Source organism: Balaenoptera musculus, chromosome 10 (assembly GCF_009873245.2).
Source record: "Balaenoptera musculus isolate JJ_BM4_2016_0621 chromosome 10, mBalMus1.pri.v3, whole genome shotgun sequence".
NCBI classification, from domain to species: Eukaryota; Metazoa; Chordata; class Mammalia; order Artiodactyla; family Balaenopteridae; genus Balaenoptera; species Balaenoptera musculus.
The window spans coordinates 25414844-25428843 of NC_045794.1; the positions used below are offsets into that span (position 1 = coordinate 25414844).

Consider the following 14000-nt stretch of genomic DNA (forward strand, 5'->3'; position numbering starts at 1 on the left):
AAGATTTTCATGCTTAACTTCATTTTTAACCTTTCTTCTATTGAAGATGAATTCACAGCATCAAAGTATATTCATTTACTGGTTTTTTTCAAAAACATTTTTTTGCGCAATGACTGAGTGCTGGACACTGTACTAGTCTTTGGGCACCAGAGTGCTAATGGAACAGAGGATGCTTACAGGGCACCAGGAAAAAAATAAGACAAGAATGGGAAGGAGTATGAACTCATCATCGCTATGTGTGAGTGTACGTGCATGCCTCTGTGTTTCTTAGCAACATCACCAAAAGGGTCTGAAAGCAAAATACCCCAGTAGTGAAGAGCCATCCTGGCACTAACCACAGGCCATTGTTCCACTAAAGAGAACATGGGCCCCTTGGAGAAGCGGCTGATTCCAGGGTTGAGACTCAGGAGATACAAGAAGACTTGGATCATCTTCTCATGTTAGAAAGTAAGTGCTCAAAAAATGACAGGTGCGTGTCAATAGGACACAGAAGCCAGTAACAATGGGCTCCCACTGACCAAATATGCAACAATTTGAACATCATAATAAATAAGGACAGCAATAAATGATAAACCATTGTCAGTTACAGTATTAAGACAAATATATTAATAACACTGTATATTATATATAATCCTAATATAAATTTTAAATTACATTTAAAGATATAACTAATATAATAGAAAGACACTGAAGACTGGTGGCTGTTCCAAACTTAAGACTAAAGGAGGCTGAAAAGAAACAGTGACTAATGGCCTTGGTTTTAGAAAATATACAACGAAATTATTAAGGTGTAAAGGAGCATGAATTATGCAACCTACTCTCAAATGCTTCAGAAAACAAGTAATATTTTTATATATTGAAGGAGAAAGAGTGGAAGGATGATAAAACATATGCTGCAAAATGTTAAAAATTGGTGACTCTGGATAAAGAGTATATCGGTCACTACATTTTTTAAGCTTGAAATTATTTTTTTTATTCTGTTACTTCAGATAGGGACTGAAATGGAAGAAGGGTGGGGACAGATGGCTATTTATAAATCTTTGTATTATTTCACTACTCAAAACATGTGTACATTTCTCTTAATTTTTTGAAATCCAGGAAATAAAACTGTAAAGGAAAAAAACGGGGTATGGTTCAAAGAATGCTTCAAAGAAAAGGTCACATATGAGGAAGAATTCGCAAGGGAAATGAACAGACTTGACATTCAGGCACAGAAAACAGCCTTACCCAAATCACAGAAGACCTGAAGCCCATGGTGTGTTGGAGAATCAATCAACAATTAATAGTGGAAAATAGATTTCTGGGAAATATACCTATAAATATCTTCATATAATAAGCAAATTTTGCAGTCATAAAGGAGAGGCAATGACACACACATGGAGCTAGACCAGGGGTCCCCAATCCCCGGGCCACGGATGGTAGTGGTCTGTGTCCTGTTAGGAACCTGGCCGCACAGCAGGAGGTGAGCGGTGGGCGAGTGAATGAAGCTTCATCTGTATTTACAGCCGCTCCCCATCGCTCACATTACCACCTGAGCTCCGCCCCCTGTCAGATCAGCAGCTGCATTAGATTCTCATAGGAGTGGGAACCCTACTGTGAACTGCACATGCAAGGGATCTAGGTTGCATGCTCCTTATGAGAATCTAAAGCCTGATGATCTGAGGTGGAGCTGAGGCGGTGATGCTAGCGCTGGGGAGCGGCTGCAGATACAGATCATCATTAGCAGAGAGGTCTGACCGCACAGAGACCATAATAAATCAACTGCTTGCAGACTCATATCAAAACCCTGTCAGTGAGTAGCAACTGAAAGCTCAGGGCTCCCACTGATTCTGCATGATGGTGAGTTGCATAATTATTTCATTATATATTACAACAGAATAATAATAGAAATAAAGTGCACAGTAAATGTAATGCGCTTGAATCACCCCAAAACCATCCCCCCACCCCCACCCCTGGTCCGTGGAAAAATTGTCTTCCACGAAACCGGTCCCTGGTGCCAAAAAGGTTGGGGAACACTGAGCTAGACCATCCAAGGCTTGAATACAGGTTCCTCTAACCATCTGAGGGAGATTCAACTTTGTTATCTTTAAGTTCTGAGATTTGGTTGTGTTATCTTTAAAATGAGTATTACACCCCCTAAGTCACATTACATATACAAAGTGCCCACTCATTGTTGATGCCCTTCTTTTTTCTTTTTCCCTGCATTGAAAGGGGGTGAGACTCTTAACAGTGAGACGGGTTTTTCTGCGTGATGTATGGAAACCATCGTTTTACTTTAAGGTTTACATGTATGATATTTTATGTTAACTCTATTAGATAATCCAATATGTCTATTAGTGACAGTGTGGTTTCACCTCAGTGTCAAGGCCCAGCTCAGACTCACAGTACGTAAAGCAACAACTGCACACGGTTCACTTGTGAAGCCCAGGTCTGCTCAGGCTACAGCACCGCCCCTTTGAGCACTGAGCTCAGTATCACCAGCAAGGCCTCTGGGAGGTTAAACAGAGAGCCCAGCTCGCCAGCAACAAAGTCCTGGGATCAGGCCCAGGCGTCTGGGCCCACGGGGACACCCATCACAGCACAACTGCTGTGGCCAACTCAGACAACAGCAAGACTCGCAAGCTGATATTGGGTGTGGCAAGCTGGAATGAGGCAATCACAAGCTAGGCAAGCATAACTAATGCCTTCAAGGAGCCTGAAGCCCTGTTTCTCAAACTGTAGGCAGTTAGCTCTGCTGGGAAACAGCAGCGTGTGCCAGCTGGACGTGCCCAGATGTGAAGAATGGAGTGTCCCTTGGAGCAGAAGCTCAGAGGGGGTGTTGAAATGTCAGTGCTAACACTGAGAGACTCTGCTGCCAGCTCCAAACCACCAAGCAGTCACTGAACACCTACTCTATATCCCTGTTAAGCTGGGGTCTCTGGGGCAAGGGGGTTAGTGTCTTAAAAACAAGGTGCTTGTCATCAACTACTATATGTCCAGACCAGCCACACAGTGAGTCAATTCGTCAACATCATCTTGTTCAGTAATTGCATGTTTCACGCCAGTCAACAAACATTTAACAAGTGCCTCCTATTTGCCAGGTATTATGCCAGCTGGAGGGATAAAACCTGCCCCAAGCAGTTAACATCTGGTGAGGAGTCAAAGAAGGTATTAAGAGGTTACAAGGGAACTGCATGTATTGTAAAGAGGAGAAATTACTGCCATGAGAAGACTGAAGGCATTAATTTGGACTGTAGGATCTGGGAAGGCTTCGTGGAAAGGCTGGCCTTATTCACTGAGACTTAAAGGTCAAGCAAGGAGGACTTCAGGAAACTCAAGACAGCGGGATGTGAATCCTGGGCCAGAGAGGGAATGCAGAAGCATTCCAGGCAGAGGAAAGAGAGTCCTGAAAGCATACTGGGTGTTCCTGGAAGGGGAGGTTAAAGTGATGAGAGCATGGAATAAATGAAAAGCGGGTGGGAGTGGGCAACAGGAAGCAAAGATGGAACATCAAGTTGGCACCCCTTGGGCTTGATCCCGTGACAGTGTAGGCTGAACCTAGGGTGCTGGGAAGTACAAAAGGACTTGGTCAAAAATACAAAGAGATGGAGAGCACGTATTTCTTCCCTTAAGCTTCAGGTTTCCATCACCAAGCAGGTAGCTGTAACCTGGGAACTGTATTCCTTTAACAAATATTCAAACATTTGAAAAAAATCAGTGAACAGAATTGAGTAGAATTCAAATAATGTAACATTCAGATCTCCTAGCAGGCTTAACAGAACCACATGTGGAAACTGCCAAGTAAGGACTTAATTTGCCCCCAAAACTTGTTATTTCTTGGACTATCGCTATTATATTATATTTATTAATAATTGTACCTGCAAAATGAGTTCTATTGGTGGCAGACTGAGCCAGGAACACACACTTAACACACGGTAACAGCTGAAAGCCAAACTGGCTGATTAGATCATGACCAATTTTCTCCTAAGTACTCTTGTCCCAGCGGTGGAAACGTCAACCCTAACCTTCAACTCCGTGTGTCAGCATTTCCTGCTCTTGCTTTTGACTTGACATAAGTGCATTCCTTCAAACAGTAATGCCTCTATGATGATTGTTAAGTTTTAATTCTCATAGGAGAATTACAATGATTTCCCCATTTTCCCAATTTCTCTACTGATTTTTCTCATGATTCAGGATTCAGAAAAACATAAATTTCCCAAGAAATATACTGTCAGGAAACCCAAGAATCACAAGGCCTTCAATGAGGAAAGCTCTAAGTCTACCTTATTCACTGCTATAGGCCTGCACTGATTGACTGTATTATAGTCACTCAGATTTTTGTTGAAAAATTACATAAATAAATGAATTTATTCCTCTCTACTTAAAGTGGAAATAATTTTTCCCTTCACTGGAATTTCAGTTTTATTACAACATATTGCTTTGTCTTGTACATATTTATGTGTATGCTCTTTGCCTCTTCTAGGAGCTTATGAACAAACCGTGGGTAGGGACCCCACTGCCCACCCACATACCCCCTTGGCACCTAGCAGAGGGCCTGCACTAAGCAAGCACTCCTTTAACAATTTGTTGGTTATGTAATTAAGAAAGCAAATCCTTAACCATATCAACATGTTTACACTAAACCCTCCCCCCCAGTTTAAGCCCTCCATCCTTCCTGCTGTAATTTATGGTCTCATTCTTGTTCTAGTTTAACAAAGAGGAGACACATCCTACTAACTCCCTCTTTCATCCCACTATGGTCTGTTTTTCTTTTTCTTAAATAATGTATCACTATGTTTTCATAACACACATTTCTTTTTCTCTATTTCTCTGCCCTCCTTTCTAGAAGCCTGAACTAATATCTATAATTAAATAACAGTCTCTTGATTTTATTTTCCAGTATAGTTTATTATATAGGTCAAATTTCTTTGCCTTCTTATGCCTCCCCCATCTCCTTGTGAATGCAAATAGTTTCTTTAACATTTTCCCCTAAATAAATGTCTAGCTCTCAGGCTCCTTTGTCCCCATAATTGTGTTACCATGGATTTTTTTTTTTCCGATTAGTACAAAAGCTGCTTGAAACCTTTTTTTTTTTTTTTAACATCTTTATTGGAGCATAACTGCTTTACAATGGTGTGTGAGTTTCTGCTGTATAACAAAGTGAATCAGCTATACATATACATATATCCCCATATCCCTTCCCTCTTGCACCTCCCTCCCACCCTTCTTATCCCACCTTCCCTATCCCACCCCTCTAGCTGGTCACAAAGCACCAAGCTGATCTCCCTGTGCCATGCAGCTGCTTCCCACTAGCTGTCTATTTTACATTTGGTAGTGTACATATGTCAATGCTACTCTCTCACTTAGTCCCGGTTTCCCCTTCCCCCTCCCCATGTCCTCAAGTCCATTCTCTATGTCTGTGTCTTTATTTCTGTCCTGCCCCTAGGTTCTTCAGAACCATTATTTGTTCTTAGATTCCATATATATGTGCTAGCATACGGTATTTGTGAAACCCTTTCTTAAAGGTCATTTTGCTAACAGGATTTTCCTTTTTTCTTAGAACTCCAGCTAGCTCATGATCACACTGCCTGAGATTACCTGCATTTTATGCTCTTCCTCTCTGCAAGCACAGAATTAGGTCTGTTCTTATTCTACGCATTTGTTCTTTCCTACAAACATTGTCTCCAAGACACTCTAAGCACGAATTTTTAACTCTACTTAAGAAATTATTTGTCAGAAACATAATATTGTCGATGGGCTTAGATTAAAACATTGCCACTGACCTGGTGTCATATATTCTATATGGCTAGGAGTAGTGGTCCTTGATTATTTCTCTTCATCTAACAATCATATTGAAAACTTATGCATTGCTCTCATCTTTTAAAATTCACATCTAAAATGTTTCATCATGATTTTAAATAATTCAAAGGATTTAACTTCCTGTGCATTTTAGAAACTGACATTTTAAAATAATGCCATAATGTTACTCCTTTAAATGTACCAAATGCACCTGAAACATACCACAGCAATTTGAAGCTCACCATGTTCCCCCCTTACACAAATATGAACAGGCTCGTCTTTATTTTTGTTTATTTTTTTTTATTTTATTTATTTTTATTTTTTTTAACATCTTTATTGGAGTATAATTGCTTTACAATGGTGTGCTAGTTTCTGCTTTATAACAAAGTGAATCAGTTATACATATACATATGTTCCCATATCTCTTCCCTCTTGCGTCTCCCTCCCTCCCACCCTCCCTATCCCACCCCTAGGCTCTTAAATGATAGACATTTTACACCCTTTCCCCTTAAACTCATATTTCCATTTTATTTCCCCTCAGCATTTTTTCCTAATGTGTTATAGTTACATTTTTAAATATTCTATTTATTATCGCTCTCTGTAGTAAAAATACATATGCAATTAAATTTATTTTTTAAATTTCCTGTGATCAAAACACCTAAGTGCTGAATTTTCAATTTTGTATTATTAGCCCAATTACTATTATTTTCAATTATTAAATACATCGTAAGTTAGAAAAAATGATAAATAATTATTAAATATCAAAAGTACACCTCTTAATAATACAGTTGCAGCAGCTTTCTTTTTAATAAATTCAGTTATCTATGACTGAATATTATTTTTTGTTAGAATAAGAAAGCATGCGGCATCAGTTCTATCCGTAGCTTTTGTATTTAAACACTGCTCACATAAATGAAGACAGAAGTAGCCATGTTATACAGTGACTTAATTCTTTGAACACCCAAGTTATCTGCAAAATCGTAGTGATCTATCATCTTGCATAATGTTTAATGATCTACCAGCTGACAATTCTATCAGGTTCTCCTTTAATCTGGCTGAAAGCAAATAAATGAAGTGTACCCATCATTAGAGTTACCTGTCATTAGATTCGTTTGCTTTCACAGTTTCTCAGAAGTACAGCAAAAAGGCTTGACCACGACTTTGCAAAGGACTATTACTTATACTTAATTGCAAAGGACTATTACTTATACTTAATAGTCTTCCACTTACAGGTGCCTTGTTCAGTCCAAAATACCCAGAAAGGGCTGGGAAAACTACCCTTAAGAAAGTAATTTTTTATAAAATAATTTTCTTCTTTATCACTCGCTCTTTATCACTCTCACTTGTGTCAAAACCTTGAGCTTACAGATTTAGAATTTTATTTGTGGCAAACGTCCATCATATGGCCTAACCATTCCTCATTATCAAACCAATTGGCCAAATCAGACTTCTTGTGTCAGATCAAATGAACATATTATGCATCCCCATGACAACCAGAATCTCACAGGCCACCATAGCCTACTTCTAATGCCATGCTGCATTCCTCACAGAAATATGTATAGACAGAAAAAGACAGGAAGCCCTACTTTGGGTTTATGACGCCTTAATTAGAGGAGACTTGGCTGACACCAATATATCAAATTGTTTCATTGTAAGGTGCCTGTTTGTACCCCTGGGGCATAGTAAATGTATGCAAGACATTCCTTATTTTTCTTTAAGAAAAAGGCAACTGAAAGGGGAACAGGGAGAGGAGAATCAACTTGACACCTTTCCCCCAGATGTGCACTCAGACCCGGATGTGAACGGTAGGAAAGTGTCCGGATGCAATCTGAGCCTCTGGAAACAATTCTTTTAAAACTGTGGTACCCACATACCCCTTGGAAAGTCTTCATCCACCCCTAGCAATACACATGAAATAAACCAACTGTGGTTATTGAGATGTGAAACAAGGTAGTTGGATGACGCCATCTTGGTGCATGATTAAGTCCATATTTTAAATAAGAACACAGATCTAAACTATCTATATTTTCTAAATAAATTTCTCATTATCCACCAAATAACTACAATTCATACTAAATAACTTGGAAAACTGTTGGTAAGTCTCCTAAATGTGTCTAACTTGAAGAATGTTAGTTCAACTTTTTATAGTCTCCCGCCTAGCACTTACAGTTCTGCATCATGAATATTATAAACATAAAGCAGAGTGAGAAAAGGTTAAAAAATTGTAGAGCATGAACAATGACTCAGCATAAGTATCTCAAAATGCCCCTTGCTGTTTAAAACACATTACAACTTAAATTTTCTGCAAATAAAGAACTGTGGTCATTTATTACCACCTGTAATAATAACAGTGGTTATTTAGAAAAGCAGTGAAATCCTGAAGGTTCAGTAAAGGCCATTTGAACATTCAGAAAGAAAAGTTGTCAAGCAGAATGATTTATATATAAACACGTTAGTAGAGCTTTAAATTCACATGGTTTCGAAAGGGGAAAAGGATCACTTTTTTGCTTCATTATTTCACTGAGTTCCAATGACACTCACCGCCTCTGTGTGAACAGGATGCACAGCAAAAAGCAATGCTGTAAGGAAAGCAAGTCCACGATTCTTGAAGACAGTTTTGTCACAGGTGTACATCAGCACAAGGGTCACTAGGCAGTGTAAAATGACATTTACTGCATGAAAGTAGAATGGGTTCATGCCAGTCAAAAAGATGTTTAGCCTGTAAAAACAAACAAAAACTGAATTAGCTACAAACAGAACATAAGCACAAGCAAAGGGAATCCATCATTTTAAAAGATAAGTTATTCAATTAATTATTTTTAAATGATTCCCAATATCAGGTGATTCTGTACATTTGAGTATAATCTTTTTCCTATCTAAAAATTTTGCTATCTGCAGAAATCACTGCAAATGCAATACAATATTACTTCAGAAATCTGTGGCCTCACTGAGAAGGCAGGCAGACAGGCATGCAACCCCTTTTTCCCTCACTCCCTGGCTGATGCAAACACCCCCCAGTATCATGGCCACCTCTTCCTAAGCAGCTGAGTGTTAGAGGCAAGTCCACAGTGTTGTGGGTCAGAGCCATGGCCACCACAGATGAGAAAGAGACCAGGAAACTGCGGCTGTGGTCAAGGTTGAGACAAACCAGGCATGACTGTGTTCTCTCACCCACGGTGCCACCAGGAGCCAAATTTTCAGATTACGCACAAGGAATCATCGTTAATTACCACTTCACAAGGGATCTTCAGGGCACCTATCCACAATTACCAGCTGTAGCGGAAATCATAAGGATGAGAAAGAACATAGCATTTCAGAATTTGTATTAAATGTTTTCTAACATAAATTCCTATAGATCTCAGAATCTGAATTCTAGGATTACGACAAAGAAACTAAAAAGAGAACCACAAAGAGAAGGGAAATTAATTGTTCAACATCTTAAAAAACACTTTCCTAAGACAGAAATGCACAACAGAGATACTTTGAAGGTAGCCTTTAATTTAAAAACAGGACAGAATGTCCCCAACTGAGTCTGTAGGGTTATAGAAAAGATACAATTGTATAGGGAATGGTTCTCTTGGGAGTGCATACACACCCTAAGCGGTTCTGCCTACAGTTGTCTAGACTCCAGCCCAGTTCACCAAAACAGTAATACCACATCTTTATTCTCACCCTCCTGATCTGCTTCTCCTACACAAACACCTCCTGTTTGCCAAAAACAATTGAGAATCTAAAAGTCAACTTTAGCGATGGTATATGCATATTCTAAACACTTGACTTGATTCATACACAGCTTTAACCTACAGAATTTTAAACATCTCAGGCTTTATTTGGACATATGAATCTAAATGTCATAGTCACTTAATCAACTCAATTTTCATTCCCACTGAAGTAATCATGGTCTTAACTAAGCCTAGAAAAATGAATTGCTGTGAGGGATCCAACTCCAGGGCTCCAATGCAAGATTCCAGACAGCTGTGTTGACAGACCCATGAGTCTGCGCACACCCCAAGGTCCTTAAGATAGGAGCCTGGTGTGAAATAGCTCATTCAGAAGGAAAGAGGAAAGGGCAGTGAACTAGGGGAATGGCAGGTCCAGCTAAAGAAGGGAGAACAGCATCCCTCCCATTCCAGTACAAGAGGACGCCCACAGGCCGACAGAGCTGCCGGAAATCAGAAAGCTCAGGACGGCGGAGCTGTGAGAAGGACAAGACCAAGTCCCTATCCTCGGGGAACGGGGGTGCACTTCCTTGACAGCCCGTCCCCCTGAGGTTGATTTTACACTGTTTCTCACTTCATCAGGCTGAGTTTTCCAGACCAGCTAAGCCATTCATTTAAAATTCATTCACACCCATCTCAATGAGAGAAAACAGGCAATCTCACATGTGGTAGGTGGGTGCCCAAACTGAAAGGTCTCTAGGTTGTCGACATGTATCAAAGGCTTTAAAAATTACACAACTTTTGGCCCAAAATTCCACTTCTAGGAATTTTCTGTAAGGAAATAACCAGAAAAGTGTTCAAAAATATATATACATATATATGTGATATTGTGATATGGTAAGAAATATATATTTTGATCTTCATCCCAACTCCTAGTCAGAGACCCTAAAACCTTTGTAATTTCCGAAGTGATAAACGTGCTAGGAACATCTTTTGTTTTAATATTTGGCCTCTGCCCCCAAGTTCCTGGCACTGGGCTCGTAAATTCCTTGCAATTTCCTACGTGATAAGAGCACTGGGAGCACCTTTTGTTCTACTACTTGGTCTTTGGCCCTGGTTCCTGACACAGAGCTCCTAAATCCCTTGGATTCCCTGGGAGATAGGAGTGTCTTTTGTTCTAATGAGGTGGCTATTCCTGGGCTCCTGGATGGCTTCAGGATGGAGGCTGGTCACGAGAAAGATCACGCGCGATTATAAGCTTGGAACTTTCAGCCCCACCCCCATCCTCAGGGAGGGCATAGGTGAGGGAGGCTGAGTTAATAATCGATCATGCCTACGTGATGAAGCTTCCATTAAATTCCCTGAACTATGGGGTTCGGAGGGCTTCCAGCTTGGTGAACACATCAACATGCCCAGAGAGTGATGCAGCCCAACTCCACAGGGACAGAAGCTCCTGCACTCAGGACCCTCCAGACCTTAGTCTGTGCATCACTTCACCTGGCTGTTTATCTGTACACTTTATCATACCCTTCTTTATGTAATAAACTGGTAAACATAAGTGTTTCTCTGAGTTCTGTGAGCCGTTACATAAAATTATCAAAGCTGAGGAGGGGGTTCTGGGAACCCCCAACTTGTAGCCAGGGCAGACATAAATGGGGGTAACCTGGGGACCCAGTACTTGAGACTGGTGTCTGAAGTGGGGCAATCTTGTAGAACCAAGCCCTTACCCGGGCGGATCTGATGCTAACTCCAGGTAGGGAGTGTCAGGACTGAATCGAATTCTAGGACACCCATCAGGTGTCGGAGAATTGCTTGGTGTGGGAGTAAACTCCCACAAGAAGTCTTGTGAGTGTGAGTAGAGGAAGAGAGGGGAATGTCCCTGTCAATCTAAAAGATGCAGCTCACTGTGTTAATTACAAAAACGGCAATACAGAGAAGGAAGGACACCTAATAAACCAAAACCCTTATGGATTTGACTATTCCCGCACATCTTATACTTTAGATCATAACTCTGGATTACAAATAATAGCGCTGTTTCTAAAAAGAAGACAAAAGACCTATTATTTTTCTAATTTATTTGTTATTCAACCACTTGGAAAGTAAAAAGCATCACTGAAGACGACCGACCATATTACTATATTACCACACTTTTATGAGGTACTTAACATACATTCCTTTCCCCTTCCAAAATGATACAAAATAGTAGGTATGAGTCACCTTTGTGTCCATATGTATCATATCTGAAAATGTGCAGATATTATCCATATAGATTATTTCTGGAAATTGGTTAGGACACAGTGCTTGGTGTTTTAAGTGAATTCAAGTAGATGCCAAAATATTTTTTTTTAATTGCTGAATGGGGAACCACTGCAGTGATGAAGTAGCAGTGTGAAAGCCTCACATGGTACCTGACACTAGTGAATCTAAGCTTTGAGAAGTCACCAAAAATCTAGAATTAGGAGAGTTTTCTAAATGTCTAAAAGATGGAGAAAGAACTCTCCAAATTATAGACAAGTGAGCTTAAGACGAAATGATGACAAAATTTTAGAACTTATTCTATTTGTGAGCACTGGAAAAAGAATCTCTGATTCTGGGAGCCAATAGGGGTTCACAGAAAGGGAGTTAACTGACTAATCTCACATGTTAATAGGAGAGGCGATGTGATAGATGCATCACATCTTTATTTTAACAAAGACATTTATCAGAATCTCTCAGGATCTCCTTGCACACAAGATAGAATAAGACAGGTTTGATCAAACACAAAGAGTGGTGAATAATAAATCAATGTCTCCTTGGATGGAGACCTCCAGGGTTCTGATAATATCTCTGGGTTGTCCAATATTTTTACCAAAATCTTAAATGAATCTATTAGTGTATGCTAACCAAGCCTGCAGAAGGCCTGTATCTGGGAAGGAGAGTTAGTTACTGTACTGGGAGACTGAGCTTCACAAAGAATTTAAACACTTGAAATTGTTACTTAATTCTAACAGGATTCAACAGAATATGGGTAACAGTAAAGACCCACATTTGGGCATAAAAGAGTACAAGATATTCGCAATCCAGATTAAAACTCTACACATGGTATGTCCAAGGGCTGTTAGTCTATCCTAAGCTCAGATTTACTGTGTCCTGGTTACTGAAACAGACCAAACCACCAATAGACAGTTAGGGAACTGCCTAAGTCAATATTTTTCATTTCAGTTCACTCCAACAGATATTTATTGAGCAACTGCTAGATACCAGGTATAATGTGGGGTCCAGAGATACAAAGAGAAGACACAACATTGGCTACTGAAGAGTTAACAGCACAGTAGGAGAAAGAGAGGAGAAACAGAGAAGGATGATTAAAAGTGAGAGAATTCTAGCAGTAGGAGAACCTACCAGGTACAGAGATAAGGAAGAGGGAGGCGTTCTCCGTGCAAGTGGGAAAGGGAACGTGGGTGGTATCCAATGTGGGGCAGCAGCCCCTCAGGGTGCTACTTCAACGCCAGAGCACCTTCACAGGACAGCTCCAGGATGCTGGGGGAAGGGTCTCTAAGTGATGTCTCAGGGAGATAGGTTTGAGAAAATGGGGGACACTCAGCCTGGAGAAAGATGGCAGACAGAAATGATACCAAGTTCTCCAGGGGAAAGGCTCTCTGGCATATTCATGGCTACATCCCCAGTGTTTAGCACAGTGCCTGGTGCATGCTCGTCACACGATAAAACAGGTGATTTCATATAAAAATTTCCAGCTTCTCTTCAAATATTAGAAGACCTGGCAACTCTGGGCCTCCATGGCTGCATGGACATACCTGGGTGCCCACTTAGGTGGTTCAAGTACTCACAGTTTGCCACCGGGCCTGCCAACTAACTACTGAGAGGCAGACTTCAGCTCAAAGAAAGATGTAAGATCTAAAACTAGAATCAGTGTTTGGGATAACCAGAAATGTCCACACAGAGACGCGATAACAGCCTACCTTAAACACCATCTAGAGAGGACAGTCTCTCAGGTTCCACGTCACCCTGAACGTACTTCCATTATAGGATTTAATCAGTTTTTTAAAACTCTTTTACTACACTCCTCAAATGTTATGAGCATTTTCATACATTTTTAGAGATTAATTTTTTGTCACTGTATCCATCTCACTTAGCACACAGTAGATTCTAAGTGAAGGTTTACTGAACGAACAAACTTACATGAAGTTGGAAGTTGGAAAAGATCATCTTTTTCTATTCAAAGAATCTCTAACTTTATTTGATTTAGCTTTCCTTTCTCATTTAAAGGTAGGCCAAGCAATAGGAAGTAAAACAATGTTTTTTTCTAAAATAATCTTAATAGTCATGCCTACTGGCTGAAAGCCTTCCAGATTTTGGCAAATAGAACGTAAATAGCCCGTTCTCTGTCTGAAATCCTTGGCCTCTTTGTAAAAGTGCCCAGAAAGGGGGGGCCATACTGAGCTCACAGCAATCGGAAGGCACCTGTTCCCAGGAAAGGTCACAGGGTCACACAGTTTGGCATCAAGCAGCCATAGGAGGAGGGGTAGGAGCGGAGAAGAAAGTCATTGATTGCCCCTCACCCAG

At 40.3% G+C, this 14000-nt stretch overlaps 1 protein-coding gene across 2 annotated transcripts in view; it reads right to left on the reverse strand.

The window, feature by feature from the left end:
- The window catches only part of TMTC1 (transmembrane O-mannosyltransferase targeting cadherins 1), a 256134-nt gene that overhangs the window by 227650 nt on the left and 14484 nt on the right, over positions 1-14000 (reverse strand). For both annotated transcript variants that reach the window (XM_036865656.1, XM_036865655.1), the window contains exon 2: positions 8320-8497. In XM_036865656.1, the coding sequence (XP_036721551.1) occupies positions 8320-8497 (178 nt within the window). The remainder of the gene's footprint in view (positions 1-8319; positions 8498-14000) is intronic.